Below are 16,483 nucleotides of genomic sequence, written 5' to 3' on the forward strand. Positions count from 1 at the left end.
TAATTTTTAATGTTAGGGTCTTTTATTTTTTTGGCCACGCTGCGCGGCATGTGGGATCCTAGTTCCTTGACGAGGGCCTGAACCCATGCCCCCCCACCCCCCCGCATTGGAATCGCAGTCTTAACCACTGGACTGCCAGGGAAGTCCCCTAGGGTCTTTTATTTTAAATGCAAAATATTTTAATCTTTTTGCCTACCTGGCTAAGACCAAATGAGATGTTTTTCATATATAAAATAGTACACAGCATGTTAGCTGCAACTTGTCAGGAATTCCAAATCTCAGAATTTTGTTGCTGAAACGGATCTTAGAAATCATCTAGTCAATCCAGATTGCTTAAATGACTGTCTAGGCTGACACAGCTGGGTGATAGAAACTTGAAATTATAGTTGTGGTAACCAGATTAGTAACTCTCCATTCTTACCCTTAGGTGCAGCTCATCTCAGATACTTAGGGATACATCATATAGTTATTCTCTGGTTACAGTTCAGGGGCACAAAGGAATTTTTTTCCTCTGCCAGCAAAACAACTCAATGTGCTGCTTGCTACACAGACAAGAGATACAAAGTAAGACTAATGAACAGGTAGACAGCAGAGTGTAATATAAAAATGGAATAGTATGCAGTCAAAGAATGAGACAGGTATATGTATGTACTGGCAAGGTACATACATACCTTGTATTTTTCCCAAGGTAATTTTCCCAAGGTAATTAAATGAGAAAAAGGTTTGAAACTATGAGTACAGTACGATGCCATTTGTGTAAAAGGTATGCTGTAAATAAACATTTATTTGTATATGCATAGAATTATCTCTGCAAGGATACATGAGAAACCAGTGATAGTGACTGCCTCTGAGGTTAGACAAGTAGATGGGAAGGCTGGAATTTGCAGTTATTATCTGATTTTTTTTTTTGCCCTGGTATATATTATTCTTTCAAAATAAATTTTAAAAATACATGCGAAGATTGTAATTATTTTCTTCTCACAAACATTAACAGTATTTGTCTTGGTACATAATTACATCTGAATTCTATTTATTCAGTAATTTCAAACTTGTCACTTCGATGAAATATCAAAACAAGGGAAACAAGGTCAACATGGCTTATTTTCTGTCCTTTTGAACAGCAGCTATGTGAACATTTCGAAAGAACCTTAGTAATGAGGCTTTTTTTTTTTTTTTTCTTTTTGCGGTACGCGGGCCTCTCACTGTTGTGGCCTCTCCCATTGTGGAGCACAGGCTCCAGACGCGCAGGCCCAGCAGCCATGGCTCACAGGCCCAGCCGCTCCGCGGCATGTGGGATCTTCCCGGACCAGGGCATGAGCCCGTGTCCCCTGCATCGGCAGGCAGACTCTCAACCAATACGCCACCAGGGAAGCCCAATGAGGCTTTTCTTACCCATCTAATGTTGCCAACAGACATCAAAGCTTAATCTAAGAAGTTGACCCCCACCAAAAAATGCAGGAAGCAGGAATGCACGTCTGGATGGAGTTGGAACTGTGCTGCTGTGACTCTTTCCCCCAGTGCTAAAAAACAGATATAGTCAGGAGGAACTAACATAGATTGGTAGTCACCCACATATCTCTGGTGTTACCTTACAGTCTTTTTTCAAGCATACAGGCCATGGGTGTTTGGATGTCTTAAATACACCTAAGCTATAATGTATTTTTTCAAGTTCCATTAAATAGGATACTAAAATGACCATCCTAAGTGACTGCCTGTCTCTACCACTAAGAGCTGCTTGGCCTCTCTGCCTTTGTAAAGAGCAACCTGAATTCACAGATGTCTATCTACATGAATATCTTATCCTCTAAAGCATGTTTCTCTTAAAAGCCCTTAAATGAAGTGTAACAGAATAGCTCTTTTAAGAATAATACCTTTTTGTTTCATATTTTTCCTCTTAAGCCTTAGTCTGTTACACATTTCCATCCTCACATGCTGGAACTGTTTTGTCTGTACTGTATCCTCAGTGCCTAGACCTTCTTTGCCCTTGGTGCGGCTTAGATATTGCATGAATGAAATGAAAAACCGATCACACCATATTCTAACCAAGTCTCTTGATGACAGCTAAAGGAATACAGATGATTAGTGTAGAAAAGGAAGAACTTACTTATTTTTGAGAGATTTTGTTGTCTGGGAAATCCAACAGAAGGAAATGATGCTATTTTCTGTGGAGCAATTTAAAGGAAAAGAAGAGATGTATTTTTATAGGAAAGGTTCAAAGTTGCCTGTATGAAAAAACATGGAGGTTAATGAAAACACACACAAACCCAAAGTGGCAAAGTGGAGAGAAATCGCTTCCTTCCAAATAACGATCTAAAGTTTTAACAAATCTAGTAACAAACAGCACATCCAAACAGACTTCTGTGGATTAAATTTAATACAACTGTACATTCATGCTGTGGCGGTAACAACTTTCACATTATTTGTTTGACTACTTTTCTCAGTTGACTTTTTCATGACACAAACAAAGGCACAATCCAAAGGATACACTAACATTTATAATAGTTTTAAACAAATGTGGAGAAAGAACAAATTTTAAGTATTAAACAGATATTTGAATATGGATCAACTTGAATATATTTTCATTAAAGAAAATATTTTCAGTTCTCAACACTGTCTCATTTTGATGCAATGGCAATTCCAGGTGTCCCAGACAGTTATTCTTAATATCCATTCAACATATAACAATTACAATTAAGCATTTACATGACTGGATAGCTACAAGGACCATATTTTAAATATCTCAGATTTTTAAATGAATCTTTCTGCTAAAAGTCATACGTTTTCCATTTTAGTTAATCCTGTAGAAATAAATGCCTTTCCTTCCCCCCCTCATTAAAGTACTCAGTAACTTAGCTATGTTACATTAGATACACATAAATTTAACCAAGGATTATTAAACGTATTGAAAGAAGCCATCCAATCAATAATGGTGCTTTAAGACAAGGTAATAAGTCAAATGTTAGAATTAGGCTGACTTGTTTCCTTGTTGGGAATTTTGGGTCTCAAAAGAAACAGCAGGTATTTAAAAGAAACCAAAGCAATATAAAACTACTGTACTTCATCCTTAAGAAAAAAAACATTGAAAGATACTATTCTGAAGTTCATACAATTTAAGCATCTGGTAAGTAAAAATCCTTTCTTAGAAGTTTCTGAATATTTGGAATATATTTATAGAGTCATTAAAATATAATTCTGAGACGAAACCAAGAAATTAACATTTTAAACTATTGTTTTATATATTTAGACCCTCTAGGTTATTGATATTAAGCTTCAGTCTTTTTTTCTTTTTCAGTCTGAAAGCAGCATGTTACTTCCCTGCTTAATTATTTCATGACCTGTAAAAGCTAATTATTAATAAACAATTTTTAAAAAGACCACTAGCCTTTTATTGTAATCTTTCAATGTTAGTTGACATTCATTAGATCTTGGTTTCTCAAAATGTATTTATCTAGGTCAAGAAAAATGGGCAGAAGGAAACCTCACCCAAATTATGTAGCAGTGTTAAGCAAATTCAGTCTTTGAGCCAAAATTAAATCATTTGTGTCTTCAAACTTTCTCTTTCAACTTTTCATATAGCAATATAGTTTTACATTTTGGCCAAGGAGAGATGCTTTCTTTGGGCAGACAAAATCATGCTTCAGGAGAAACAGTGACTTAGTTCTATAGAATCTGTCTCCTTTTCAATAGGGCACTACCAAATACAGTATTATATTTTACCTAAGTTGCTCTCTTTCAAAAGATGATAGGATGAAACAATTTAAAATCTGTACTGTATTTTTACCCAGTATACATAATTATGTTCAATTTCAAACAATTTTCCAAAAGAACTGGTTTTTTGCCAAAATGCAAGAAACTCCAAAATGTCTTATCCAAAAGTTGCCAATTAAAAATTAAGCCACAGTGCTTAAGTGTAGTATTTTTAAAAACTAACTTTACACTACTGCACATTCTTAGATATGTGGAAACAAATACATTTTGACTCTTAAGAAAAAACACTTGATGGCACACTGAAGAATGACACCGTAAGTTTATAAACATAAGAGGCAGGGTATAGTTATTGCAAATTGATGGAAAACATCAGTGTGCTTTCACTTTGTTTGCAGAGAAAGTGTTTGCACTCAAAAGTTTTCAGTGCGAAAATACCTAATTACCCTTAAAGTATCACCAAAATTGGTTTTAAACATTACTCAGAAAATAAACTATTTCCAATAATAACAACCTTAATTGCTTTTTATAAGGACTATATTATAACTTTCATTCTTAAGGGTCTTGTATCTCCCTGTAGGATTATCACAAACCACCTTCTGGATTTCAAATAAACTAATTCTAACCCAGTCCCAATTAAAAACTATCCACATTCACAAGCAAGGAACACTACTGCACATTACACTCATAGTTCAGGAATGTGTGCTTCCTTCCCCCCACCCCCCACCAAAAAAAACCTGACAATGCATCTATGAATTACATCTCATTATCTGAATTTATAGCACAAAGTGCTTCTGCTCTTCTGTATTAATAATACTGCTGTCTCAAAATACTTCATGAACCCTGAAGTGATTCTCTATGGAAGGAGCTTCGTTTGCAAAATGAATTTGGCTAGTCACCTGCATACCAAAATCTCCAAGTATCTGAACAAATTTCTTGTGCTCCTTTCCAATCCAAGATCTCATTGGATCATGTACTTGGTAAGGTGTTACATGGGTGTGAACAATAATCCCTGTTTGTGCAAATTCTTTCAAGACTTCTGGATAAGTAATCCAAGTATTGCTTCCCCCAGAATGACCGCCATCCAGCCAGTACATTGTTTTTATGCTTTTGATAAAAGCATCAATGTTCTTGTCTTTCTTGGCTTCTTTCAATTCAAAAAGCAACTGATTCAAAACAACACAACCTTTACTGAATCCAATCAAAGTAAAAGAAGCACCATTTAGTGATGGTGGATAAAAACTCATGGCAGACTCAACAAATTTTTCACAGGTCCTCTCTTTTTCTCCCCGGCAACCATTAGTAGTATGAGAAGAACTGGATCTACAATTAGATGCTTTGGCGTCCTTATTCAAATCTTTCACATTCTTCTTTGGTAGCAAACTCTTCTGACTTAAGTTAAAAGCATTAACTAATAACGTATAAAGGTGCTTAAAAGCTCCAAAGTCAGTATTGTGTTCTGGAGCACCAAACATATTGCTTTTCACAAAATTGTCATAGCAGCTGAATTTGTGCAAATGCATTCGGGAACACTTTATCACCCAAATATAACTATTGGGGAACCGGTGGGCTAAAATGGTGGCAACATTTTCTAGACTCCAGTTTTCCCACTGATAATTCTCAGGATGACGAGTCATAATTTCATGGTAATTCTGAAAGGTAAGAAAGATAAAACAAACATTAAATACACAGTTATGTAAAATTATTTCCACAAAATTAGTTTCCCATTTTTATTGGGGAGGAAGTAGGGATGTTATAATGACCTATGGTTAATGTACTAGAAATGAAAACTATAAATCTATTACCTTCTGGCTTTAAGATTTTAAACAAATCACTTCTTCAGTTTAAGCCTCAAATCCATCAAACACAGGGTTATAAGATAAAGCTAAATAGCACAGTAGAAATTTTAAAAATAAAACACTTTAGAATGATTATAGATTTTAAAATGGATTTTATTTAGTATACATATGATCTATTATTCCTAAGACATTAACTGAAAATAAAAATTTGGTTTCTTAGACAGATTTTTTGACCAACACAGAATTCTAAAATATTTTCCTATTAAAGCTGCTATCCTGAACTCCTCCCTCTTTGGATTATTCTAGCAACCTGAATGCTATGTTTAATTTCAATTTTAGTATTACAAAGCTGCAATGAACATTATAGAAAAATCTTCATGTATATCTGTGATTACATCCTTAAAAATAAATTCCCAGATGTGGAAAAACTAGGTCAAAGAATATTCATAAGTTAAGGTTGACTATATAGACTACAATACTGTCTTCCAGAGAAGTATGTATAATTTTATCTTTGTTAAATTTCATTGGTACAGGATAACTTATTCTAATTTGAATTTATTAAAAATTTAAATGAAGTTGAAATTTTGTTCATATATTTATTAGCCATCTGGATTTCTACTTGTGCCTGTTCGTATCTTTTGCCTTTTTTTATTTGGTTTATTTATAAGTATTCTATATATATTAATAACTTTTTGTTTATGTTCTAGGACGTACATGTAAGTTTTGTTTTCCTTTCAATTTTTATTCATAATATCCTTAAAAAAGGGAAATTCATTCAAATTTATTTCATTTATTCTATAAAATTTATTGGATACGTACTGAACAGTCATGGATCAGAAGAGATGAAACCCCTGCCCACACAGAGTGCACATTCTAGTACAGAGATACATAATAACTCCATGAGTTAATAGAGCAGCACCCTCCAACAGAAATATAACATGAGCCACATGTACAATTTTCTAGCAGCTACGTTAAAAAAAAAGTAGAAAGTTAACAGGTGAAAAAATATTTTTTTTATTTTTGGCCACGCCCTGCAGCATGCAGGATCTTATTAGTTCTCCGACCAGGGATTGAACCCATGCCCCCTGTTGTGGAAGCATGGAGTCTTAACCACTGGACCGCCAGGCAAGTCCCAAAATTATTTTTAATAATATATTTTATTAAGCCCAATACATCCAATATATTATCATTTCAACATGTAACCAACGTAAAAAATACTGAGATTATTACATTTCTTTTTCTTTCTAAGTTTTTGAAATCTAGTGTATATTTTACACTTACAACACATCTCAATTTGGGTGCTAAATTTTCATCGGAAATACTTGATCTGAATTTAGATTTCATAAGATTTACAGTTGCAAAAGTAGATTCACATACCCAAGTTGCTCAAACACACTTAAAAGTTTTCCAGGAACTGAACTATCAGTTTTTAGATTTAAAGTTAAATACAATTTAAAATTTAGCTCTTTGATCACACTAAATTTCAAGCGGTCAATAGCTACAAGTAGCTAGTGGCTGGACAGCACAAGACCTTATAGACGTTATACGGTGATAAGTGCGATGGATAACAAAGCAAGGGAAAAGGAGCATAAAGTTTTGGAGTGGGTGGAAGATTATTATTTAAACACAGGGTAGTCTCCAATAAGACAATAGCTGACAAGGGCCTGAAGGAGCTGAGGGACTGAGTCATGATTATTTCAGTCATAAGGAACTGCAAAATGACCTGAAGTGGAGCCATCGTTGTGTAACCAAGATACACCAGTGAGACCAGTGTACCTCCAGTGAAGTGAAGAAGGAGCAAAAGTGACCACTAAGAGGGTCACAGAGATTGCTGGTGAAGAGGGGAGGTGCTGATCATGCCTCGTAAGATACCCTGAGGACTTTGGCCTTTGCTCTGATAGGGTGTGGAGTAGATGGCTGATATAATCTGTTTGGAAGGATTACTCTGACTCCTGTGTGCAAAGGGGCAACAGTTTGAAGCAGGGAGACCAGTATGAGGCTACTTAAGTATAACCCCAATGAGAGAAGGTGGCTCGAACCACAGTGGTAGTAGAAGCAAAGGTGGTAAGAACTGGTCAGATTCTGTATATATTTTGAAGGTAGAGTCAACAGCATTTGCTAATGGACTGGGTATAGGGTGTGAGAGAAGGGAAATAGAACTGTACTTCTTCCTTATTTCTAACAATCACATACCAAACATTTTTAAATGCACCTCTCTTTTGACCTAGTAATTCTACTTCTAGGAATTTATCTCAGGGATATACTTGCACACATGCATAAATAAATCTGTCTAAGGACATTTATTCCTGCTTCAGAAGAATGAGGCAGTTCTATGAGCACTCATACGGGTTGTAAAATAAGGGCTAAAAAAACGCCTGAATGCCAAGCTATCATTTGTGTTTAAAAAAAAAAAAGTTTGCATCAGCATAGAATGTCTCTGGAAGGACATATAAATCAGTAACAATGGTTAGCCTTAGGGAAGGGAAATCGGAGACTGCCTCCAGTCATCCAAAGGGATGAAAAGGAGACTTATTTTTCAATGTACAACCTTAAATAAAATGAATTTTTAGCAATATACACATTTTTCTATTAAAAAAATGAAGACTAATAAAAGTAATACTACAAAAATTTAGTCTACATGCAAAGGTATAAGGAAGATATAAAACCCACCAATCCATAAAACCACCATTAGAAATAATCACTATTAAAATTTTGGTGTCTAGTATTCCAGTGTTCTGTAGTATACATACACATATACAAGTATGTATGTAAGAGAGCGTTCTGTATTTCTTCCCTCAGCAAGATTATACACACAGTTTTCACTTAAAAATGTTACAGGCATGATTCCTTATCAATAAGTATAGATATGTATAATTTTTAGACTTCCCATTAAAAAGATTAATACCAATTGATACTTCCACTGGAAGTATACATGAGTGCTTATTTTCTCACATCCTTACCCACACTGGCTATTAGCATTAATTTTTAAAATATCTTTGCTACTAAGATAAAATGATATCTTACTTTTAATTTGCATATTTTTATTCCTAATCAGGTTGAACATTTTTCTATGTTTATTGGCAATTTTCATTTGTTAATTCTCTATTCATATCCTTTGATAACTTTCCCAAAAGGATGCTCAAGTCCTTCTTAACAGTTTTTACCTCATTAATATTAAGTTTGTCATATATGTTAAAAAAAACCTATTCCCAGAAGGCCATCATTTAATTTTTTTATGGATTCTGCTACTGCCTTCTGCACATCCAGATTTATGAGATATAAAATTATCATAGGAGCTTAGATCTGAAAGGGCTCATCTAAATCCTTTTTTTTTGTTTTTTGATAAATATCTCTCTTTTTATTTCAGTGAGACAACAAATTTGGGCCCTTTCCCTTGTCCCTACCTATAAGAAATTTACACTCTTTTTCTGCACAGAACCCTTTTGTCCAAAAAATGAAAGAATTTGCAATTCAGGCACCAATGTAAAGAATAGAGGGATGAACATGAAAGGAACTACCCCCACATGCAGAGGTGGGCATGCGTGCACACACATGAGCATCATCAGAAAGGGAAGGAACAAATTTCCAACACAAATTGAAAGGTGGAAATATTCTTGCCTATTGAACTTTGACTTCCATTTCTTCATATATTCATCAGTGGGCATTTGTGGGTCACTAAGCACAGTTTACAGTCCCTCAAGAACACAGTCCAGTGGGAGAGACAGAGATAAATAATTACAAGGCAATACGATTACTGCTGTAAAGCAGGGATATGTGAAGAACTGTGAGGGGACATAGAGAAAGGGAGACTCAAGCTATGTTTTGGGACATCAGGGAAGGCTCCACAAATACATGAGCTCAGTTTTGTAGTATTAGTAGAAATTCCAGAATTATGCAGTAGAATTCCTATTATGTCTGAAGTAGGAATATTAGTCAGGTCTTCATAAAGACACCCAAATATTAGTTGGGAAGAACAGAGCCAACACTGAATTATTCTATGGATTCCTAAGTAGCTAGTTATAAGTGCCAAATACAAAAGAAAGCACAAACATCTAAATCATTTTTATACCTAAGGAAACTGAGCTCCTACAAACTATACAGTTATTTATATTATATAGTTATTTGTTTTTTTGTTTTTTTTTTGTTTGTTTTTTGCGGTACACGGGCCTCTCACTGTTGTGGCCTCTCCCATTGCGGAGCACAGGCTCCGGACGCACAGGCCCAGCGGCCATGGCTCACGGGCCCAGCCACTCCGCGGCATGTGGGATCCTCCCAGACCGGGGCACGAACCCGTGTCCCCTGCATCGGCAGGCGGACTCTCAACCACTGCGCCACCAGGGAAGCCCTATATAGTTATTTAATGAGCTAAAATGAATAAGATTTTATGACTCTGTTTAGTCTCTACCACATAGGAGGTGGCAAACCTAAAAACTTGGTGTTTTCTTTGATTAACCAGAGGTTACATGATCAGAGTAGGAAAATGCTCATACTAAGTAACTGTGTGTATGTACTAAAATGTAAAAATAAGATTGTTACTCTTGTGTCTAATAAGTCCAAATCTAAGAACAATGGATAAGTACTCCCATATTCTAGAAAGAGACACCAGACATCCCCATAGGACTTGCTAACAGGTAGTCAAAACCAGTTCTGCAACCCAGGATACTATACAAGGCCAATCTACAGAAGAGGTGGAAGAACGTGGGAAGAAAGGGTTTTCTTTTGAGAGAGTTTTCATCCCAGTTGGGAATGCAATGCACTTACTCTCCCTGTAGGGGTTAAAGGGTAGGAGGCATGCTTCCTCATCCCCAGTGAGGCAGGCGGCAAGAGAATCTCCTGGAGAGATTAAGGGGTAGTTACTCCACAGGTAGATGCTTGCTGACCTGCAAAAACATAAAGGCCCATCCCACACTGCTACTGAAGTACTGGTACAAAGGATTTTTAGGAAAACTTGACATGTGTCTCCATGATAAAGACTTAAGTTAGGTGGACTATTGTTATAGCAGAGTGAGGAGAGCTATATAGGGTACGAGCTGTACTTCCATAAAAAATGGGTCAAGGGGGCATCTTCGCTGAGCATAAAGTGGACATCTCACGTAAGCAAGCTAAAAGGACCGTAACAGGAACAGCCTAAGAAGGCTGCTTGACATAGCACACGAAGCCCCAGGGTATATGGTCAGATGTGAAATAGTAGAGTGTGTGTGTGTGTGTGTGTGTGTGTGTGTGTGTGTGTGCGCGCGCGCCCATGGTTCTTGGCACAGAGCTCCTAAAACCCTTGGAATTTCACGGGTGACAGGGGTTGGTCACCAGAAAGACCAAGACATGATGAGAAGTTTGGAACTTTCAACCCCACTCCCCATTCTCCAGAGAGGGACTGGAAATAAAGTTAAAGATTGATCATACCTATGCAATGAAGCCTCCATAAAAATCCCCAAAGTACAAGTTTGGATAGCTTCCAGGTTGGTGAACACAGGAGGTGCTAGGAAAGAGGTGCACTCAGAGAGAGCATGGAAGCTCTGCACCTCTTCCCACATACCTTGCCCTGTGCATCTCTTCCATCTGGATGTTCACCTGTATCCTTTATCATATCCTTTCATAACAAATGGGTAAACAGTATGTAAACTGTTTTCCAAAGTTCTGTGAGCCATTCTAGCATACTAACTGAACCCAAGGAGGGGGATCGTGCAAACCCCAATCTATAGCTGTTCAGTCAGCAGTACAGGTGATAAACTGGGACTTGGCGACTGGCGTCTGAAGTGGGGAGGGGAAAAGACTTGTGGGACTGAGCCCTTAACGTGTGGAATCTGACACTAACTCCAGGTAGATAGTATCAGAATTGAATTGAATTATAGGACACCCAGCTGGTGTTGCAGAGAATTGCTTGGTGTGGGGGGAAATACCCACACATCTGTTGTCAGAAATATTTTGAGTGTGGTAATAGTGTGAATAGCAAAGGAGAGTCACATAGGAGAAATGAGTCTTTTCCTACTCACCAGGACATACACTTAGGGCATGGTCATCTATATATCCTAGTGTTTAGGAAAGCAAAAGTTTTTAAAAGCTAAACTTGGAAATGACCCAAATGTTCATGAACTGCTGAATGGGTAAGCAAATTGTATGTCCATACACAGAAAACTACTTGGCATTAAAAAGAAATAAACTTCATGACAGAAACAACAGAAAGAATGAATTTCAAAAGCATTAGGCTAAGTGAAAGAAGCCAGACACAAGACTACATACTACGTGACTCCTAACTAATGAAAATCTAGAAAAGGCAAAACTATACTGAAAAGAAAGCAGATTAGTGGTTGCCTGTGGCTGAGAAAAGAGATTGACTAAAAGTAGGGCACCAGGGGTACTTTTTAGGGTGATCAAGATGTTGTATTACATGATTATTGTGATGGTTACATAATTGTATTCGTTGAAATTCATCAAATTGTAAACTTACACTTAAAAATAGAAATAGGGGGGCTTCCCTGGTGGCGCAGTGGTTGAGAGTCTGCCTGCTGATGCAGGGGACATGGGTTCGTGCCCCGGTCCGGGAAGATCCCACAAGCCATGAAGCAGCTAGGCCTGTGAGCCATGGCCGCTGAGCCTGCGCGTCCGGAGCCTGTGCTCCGCAATGGGAGAAGCCAGAACAGTGAGAGGCCCACGTACTGCAAAAAAAAAAAAAGAGAAAGAAAAAAGAGAAATACCTACAATCTTGTATCCTGAGGATTTAAAAAGCAAGAAACTCAAGAAAATTGGACAGTACTTACTTAAAAAAATTCTGATCCCCCTCCAAAATCACTACTGATAAGAAAAACATCAGGAGGTACCTAAAGAAAAGTGAATTACTACGGCCTCAGCTTTCCTGTAATTCAAAGGATAAAAGGGCAAGCATAGAATAAAAAAGGACATACAATAAAAGATGACTGCAAGAAGGAAATCAAAAAAGTAATGGTAATTAGCATTTAAAATTACACTGTCAACCAGATCCAATTAACATCAAATAATGAATCTGTGTTAACATGAGGCAAAACTTCTAATGGTATCCTACAAAGTTCTGTTTGGCCCTATTCTGTTCAATATTTATCCAAATTAAAAATAAAGATATAGAAAGAATGCTTATTTAATTTATATATGATATAAATGAAAATAAAGGTTCTAAAAGGATCAATATACTAAAAGATGAGCTGTATCTCACAGGGTAAACTTCTTAAGAATAGACATTAGGCTCAAAAGAATCAAGTGCAAAGAGAAGGAAATCTGAGCCTAAAAGCCCTTCATATAATAATAGCCAAGTAGCACTTAATACATTGTTCGAAAGAACTTACGTTTATTCATTCAATAAGCTATCTACTGAACACCTACTTCATGCCACTCACTAAGCATCGCAGATATAACAGTGAAGAAAACAGACGTGAAGTGTGCATCATACTAGTGGAAGACAGACAAAATCCAAAATGAATAACTAATATAGTAAATGAAATGGATAAAAATGAATTATCCTAATTATTTATTAGGAGAAAAGTTGACAGGGATCCTGTGCACATGTATGATTATTAAATAGGATGGTCATCAAAGGCCTCACTGTGAAGGCAACTTTTGAGCAGAGACTTGAAATAGGTGAACTAATGAATCCTTACAGACATCTGCAGGAAGATTGTTCCAGGCAGTACGTGCAAACTTGAGGTCAAGTGTGTCTACCATAAGCAATATGAAGAAGGCTGGTGTGGCTGGAACCTTCTGTGGCGAGTAAAACAGATAAAGGAAACAGTCAAAAAAGCAGCAGGGTGGGAATTCCCTGGCAGTCCAATGGTGAGGACTCCGAGCTTCCACTGCAGGGGGCACAGGCTCAATCCCTGGTCGGGGAACAAAGATCCTGCGTGCCAAGCAGTGTGGCCAAAAAAGAGGAAAAAAGAAAAGAAAAGCTACAGGGTGGGAAAGGTAAATAGAGTGAAGGGCCTTGCATGCCATCAAGAGGACTCTGGCTTTTACTATGAGTGGCACGGGAAGCTGCTGGTGTTTTGAGCAGAGGTGTGGTATGATTTGACTTAGGTTTTTAAATGATTATTCTGATCACTTCTAGATACATTTAGGAGGTAAAGCCACTTCATTTGCTGATGTATTAAGAGAGGACAAAAGGATAATTTCAAGATTTCTAACTTGAGCAACTAAATAGGAAGTGTTTCCATTAACTGAGAGACAAGATGATGACTACAGGAAGAGCAAGTTTAGGGACAAAGATCCAGAGACTTTAGGTTTGAGATATGTATTAAATGTCCGAAAGGAAATACGTGCATGTAACTGGCAAGTCTAAAGTTCCAGGAATAGGCTAGAACACAAATGTTGAAGGTCGTCAGAGTATAGGTAGCATGTAAAGCCACAAGACTGAAAGAGATCACAAAGGGAGTAAAGGTAGTCAGAGGAAAAGTCCAAGAACTGAGCGCTACAGAACTCCCCAATAATTAAAAAGGTCATCAGAAAGATAAGAAGGGAGGGTAACTCATTGGGTATTCACATATTTAATCCTCATTGATATCCTATACATCATTATTCCCATTTTGTAGCTGAGCTGGCTGCAACACAGAGAGATTTAACAATTGGCCAGATATTTCATAGCTAAAAAGTGCACAATCAGGGTTTAAAACTAGGCGATCTGGCCTCAGAGCCTTTGATGCATTATTATTCTCTATTTCTTCTCTAAAAGCTCTGGGTTTTTAGAGGACTTCATACTCTGCATAAATCAACAGTATATCACTGTCCAAAAAGCTAAGGGAATCTCAGGCTACTTAAAGAAATGGATGATGTCAAAATGAAAGGAGGTATCAGTCTAACTATATTTAGCACTTTATAGATTTCACCTGAAGATCTGTGCTATATTCTGACTTGCACACTTTAAAAATATTTAGTAGGTGTTCAATGAAAGTTAGTTATCATTATCATCGTCATCATTATTATGGATGCACACAGTAGCTGGTCCACAAAACCCTGGAAGTCACTGTCAGCAATGCCATGCTGATTTCCCAAACCGAGCAAAAGGGCATCAACTGAGTACATTAAATTCCTCCTCTTAAATTGAAATACTAGTTTTGATTAGCAGTCAACTAGACCAGTCAATTATTTGGAGGGCAAGAGAAAAAACTACATATACCTTCATCATCATCTGACTCAGGGCACAACGTTTGTAAACATATTTTTTTAAAGCATTAATTTCAAAAACAATAATTGTTTAATAAACTAATTACTTCACGGTTTAAGAAACACATCCAGCCATATTTTAGCTTTACCTCTCTATACCAGCACTACCCAAGAGAACTCTGTGATGAAGGGAATGTTCCGTGGAAATCCTCTGTAACTGCACTGTCCAGTACAGCACACACAAACCTTAGGGGCCGCTGAGCATTTGAAATGCAGCTAGTGCGACGGAGAAACTGGATTTTTAATTCTATTTAGTTTTAATTAAATAGCCCCATATAACTAATGGCTACCCTATTAGACAAAGCAGTTCTAGATTAAGATCTAGATTAAGGCCCAGCTTTCCAGGACAACATAGCCATGTATATTTGCCTGCAGCCGCAATATTAATAATAAAGATAAAATCACACACAAAAAAGTACAGAATTTAGGTGAGCATCAAAATATTGACATGCTTAGCGATTCCTGTCCCTTTTCTTCCACCCATTCTCCCCTTCTTAGGGTTACTGAGTGTCACACCCTAGTACCAGTATTTTGTCTGTTTACTTTTTAATAACTGCCAGCACGCTAATTTAAAAGCCCTCTCTCCGTCTCCTGCCCCCCTCCCCCACCGATCCTCTGAGAAACCAAGTTATAGAATAAATACACATTTTCTCGTTTCTAGGTCTTCAATTCTACCCCCTCGAAACCTGGACTGACGGCTGGCTCTTTCGAGGTCGTAGCCCTCCAAGGACACCTCCTGTCTAGGGCTCTATGAGGAGGGGGTCAGGGCGTGGAAGGGGCGGTTCTGGATTTCGTGGAGCCACCCCGTTTAGCGCCATGTGTGAGTGTGTTCAGGCGAGGCAAGGAACCGGGCCCCAGCTACGAGGGAGGAATCTAGAGAATTCGCCTATGTACAAGAAGAAGGAGCAGGTGCCCAGGCAGGCCGCAGGTTACCTGCACATCCCCGGGGAAATAGAGTACGTGATGCTGGGGCGGTGGTTGCGGCTCCTCCTTCGCCAGGTCCCCAGGGAGGTCCCGCCGTTCCGGTCCCTCCCCAGCGGCCGCCGCCGCCGCCGCCAGCAGGACCAACTCGTTGCCTCGCTGCGGGTCGGCTCCCGGCACCGCGGACAGCTGCACGCACTGCTGCCTGCACCGCTCGGCTGACGGGGAGCCGAGAGCGCCGCTGCGGCTGCTGCTGCCGCCCAGGTTCATGGTTCCGGCCTGAGAGCTGAACGCTGCGACTCCGATTCCGAGCTGCGGTAGCAGGAGAAGCAGCGGCGGCGACCGCAGGAGCCCGAACCCCCACATGGGTCGCCGCCGCCAGAGCGGGTCCTAGGGTGTGGGAGGGCCTGAGGGAGGACGCTGGGCCGAGGGCCCAACGGTGTGCGGGGGCGACCCGGGCGAGAGCCGACCCCGAGGGCAACGACGGCGTCAGAGGCCGACGTCCGCGCGCAGCGTGCGTAAGGGAAGGAGGGGTGTGCGCGAAATCCGACTCCGGTTCCCGGAGGGGGCGATGAGAAGGGGGCGTGGCCTGAGGAAGGACGTTTGTGATTGGTGGGTTCTGCCGCGGCCGGGAAGTTCGAACGGAAGTCTGGGAAAGAGCCTGAAGAGAGCAAAGGAAGCGGGAATGAACTGAGAACTCCGAGCGAGGAGGGTGGCAGTTGTGATACAGGCGCAGCAGCAGGTGCTGCCCGAAGGTCGCTTCCAGTACGGGGTAGAGAGTTTTGAGTATACCATGCTCCCCTTTCGGTAAGCTCAACTTTCAGGTGAGGTTTTTCTAGTCCTTCGAGCCTTAAAAGAGATACAACCCCAAAGATTAG

At 38.9% G+C, this 16,483-nt stretch overlaps 1 protein-coding gene across 1 annotated transcript; it reads right to left on the reverse strand.

Moving 5' to 3' along the window:
• Nucleotides 1–1,372: 1,372 nt before the first annotated feature.
• C7H2orf69 (chromosome 7 C2orf69 homolog) lies at nt 1,373–16,116 on the reverse strand. The gene is made up of 2 exons (XM_032638528.1): nt 15,618–16,116; nt 1,373–5,357 (listed from the first exon to the last, which is right to left on the reverse strand). Exons 1-2 carry the CDS (start codon nt 15,969–15,971, stop codon nt 4,530–4,532), a joined length of 1,182 nt encoding a protein of 393 aa, XP_032494419.1. The 5' UTR covers nt 15,972–16,116; the 3' UTR covers nt 1,373–4,529.
• Between the last annotated feature and the right edge of the window lie 367 nt (nt 16,117–16,483).

The sequence above is a fragment of the Phocoena sinus genome, chromosome 7 (assembly GCF_008692025.1).
Source record: "Phocoena sinus isolate mPhoSin1 chromosome 7, mPhoSin1.pri, whole genome shotgun sequence".
In the NCBI taxonomy this organism is placed as follows: Eukaryota; Metazoa; Chordata; class Mammalia; order Artiodactyla; family Phocoenidae; genus Phocoena; species Phocoena sinus.